The sequence below is a fragment of the Perkinsus marinus genome, assembly GCF_000006405.1.
Source record: "Perkinsus marinus ATCC 50983 genomic scaffold scf_1104296936382, whole genome shotgun sequence".
Taxonomy (NCBI): Eukaryota; Perkinsozoa; order Perkinsida; family Perkinsidae; genus Perkinsus; species Perkinsus marinus.
Window position 1 is genome coordinate 1 of NW_003214118.1, and position 1183 is coordinate 1183.

At 48.1% G+C, this 1183-nt stretch overlaps 1 protein-coding gene across 1 annotated transcript; it reads right to left on the minus strand.

Moving 5' to 3' along the window:
- Positions 1 to 89: 89 nt before the first annotated feature.
- Pmar_PMAR004947 (hypothetical protein) lies at positions 90 to 689 on the minus strand (the record flags this gene model as incomplete). The annotated part of the gene is made up of 5 exons (XM_002783688.1): positions 90 to 155; positions 217 to 312; positions 358 to 447; positions 497 to 631; positions 678 to 689. The coding sequence occupies 5 exons, from the start codon at positions 687 to 689 to the stop codon at positions 90 to 92; spliced, it is 399 nt and encodes a 132-aa protein (XP_002783734.1).
- Positions 690 to 1183: the final 494 nt, after the last annotated feature.

Below are 1183 nucleotides of genomic sequence, written 5' to 3' on the forward strand. Positions count from 1 at the left end.
CAACATCAGCAACTGCATAGTAGAAACTCGTTAAAATCAATACCCTCAAGTAAGATTGTCCATTTACTCAATTCTCACACGCCAATCAGTCAATTAGATGATTCGGTGCCATCGGTGACCTGACGATGAGCGAGCTCTAATCCAGCGGCTTCAAACTACAGAGCTTCGAGCAAGACTTGACCGTCGATCGGTCGAGACTCGAAAGGATCGACCTACCCCAATCTTTTCCTTCATCTGTTGTACCTTCTCAAAGAGATCCTTGTACAATCCCTCGGCCTCCTCTAGCTGCGAGGCAAGATTATCGTTGTAGTCCTACAAGAGAGGGTCATCCCTCATGGACCGTATGCGTACAGCTACCTTCATGACCTGACATTTCTCTCTTAGCTGCTGGAGACGTCCCTCTCTGCCTTCACGCTCATGCCAGAAGGACTTGGACATGTTCATTATCTAAGAGGTGTGATGATAAGGCGAGCCTCAATCATATCAATGAGCCAACCTGCTGCTCGATCGGAGGTATCTCGGCCACCTCTGGAGGAGCTACAATAGGTTCAGCATCATCCTCATCCCCAGTAGCATGATTATGGTGCTTGTGCAGAGACTGTACAGTTCCGTAAAAGTGTTGAGCGTACACCTATGAGACATCCATTCCTCCCGATGCCCATATCTTGCGTTATCACATAGCCATTCATCGATTTGATGGGTTGTTTAGATTCCAGAGCCTCATCGACATCGGCGTCAGGAATACCAGTACGGAGCCATGCCTCGGGTATGATCCATGTTGACTCTTTCCTGTAGTGTTCAAACACGAGGATCTGAGTCGAGAGTGATAATCGGGCTATATGCCGTCAGATTACACCACCTTCTCATCCGTTTCCTCGATCGGTCCACTGGGAACCCAAATATTTAATTTACCCCCTGAAAACGACTATTTATGAGCGGATTACGAGGAGTACGCTACTATTAAGTGAGATGTTGAACCAATGAGGTTGGCCATGTGTTTCGTCACTCTTCTTGCCGTCCTCTGCGTCGCCCTCACCACCCTACCAGCTATAAGGATAGAGAGTGATTGGGAAGGAGCTTGGGTTACCCAGTCTCCAGCATTGCTACGTGGTTCAGGATTACTCAATTTAACTCCAACAGAGAAGCCTTCCCAACTACGGTCAGTAGAGTCACCCAACAGGAC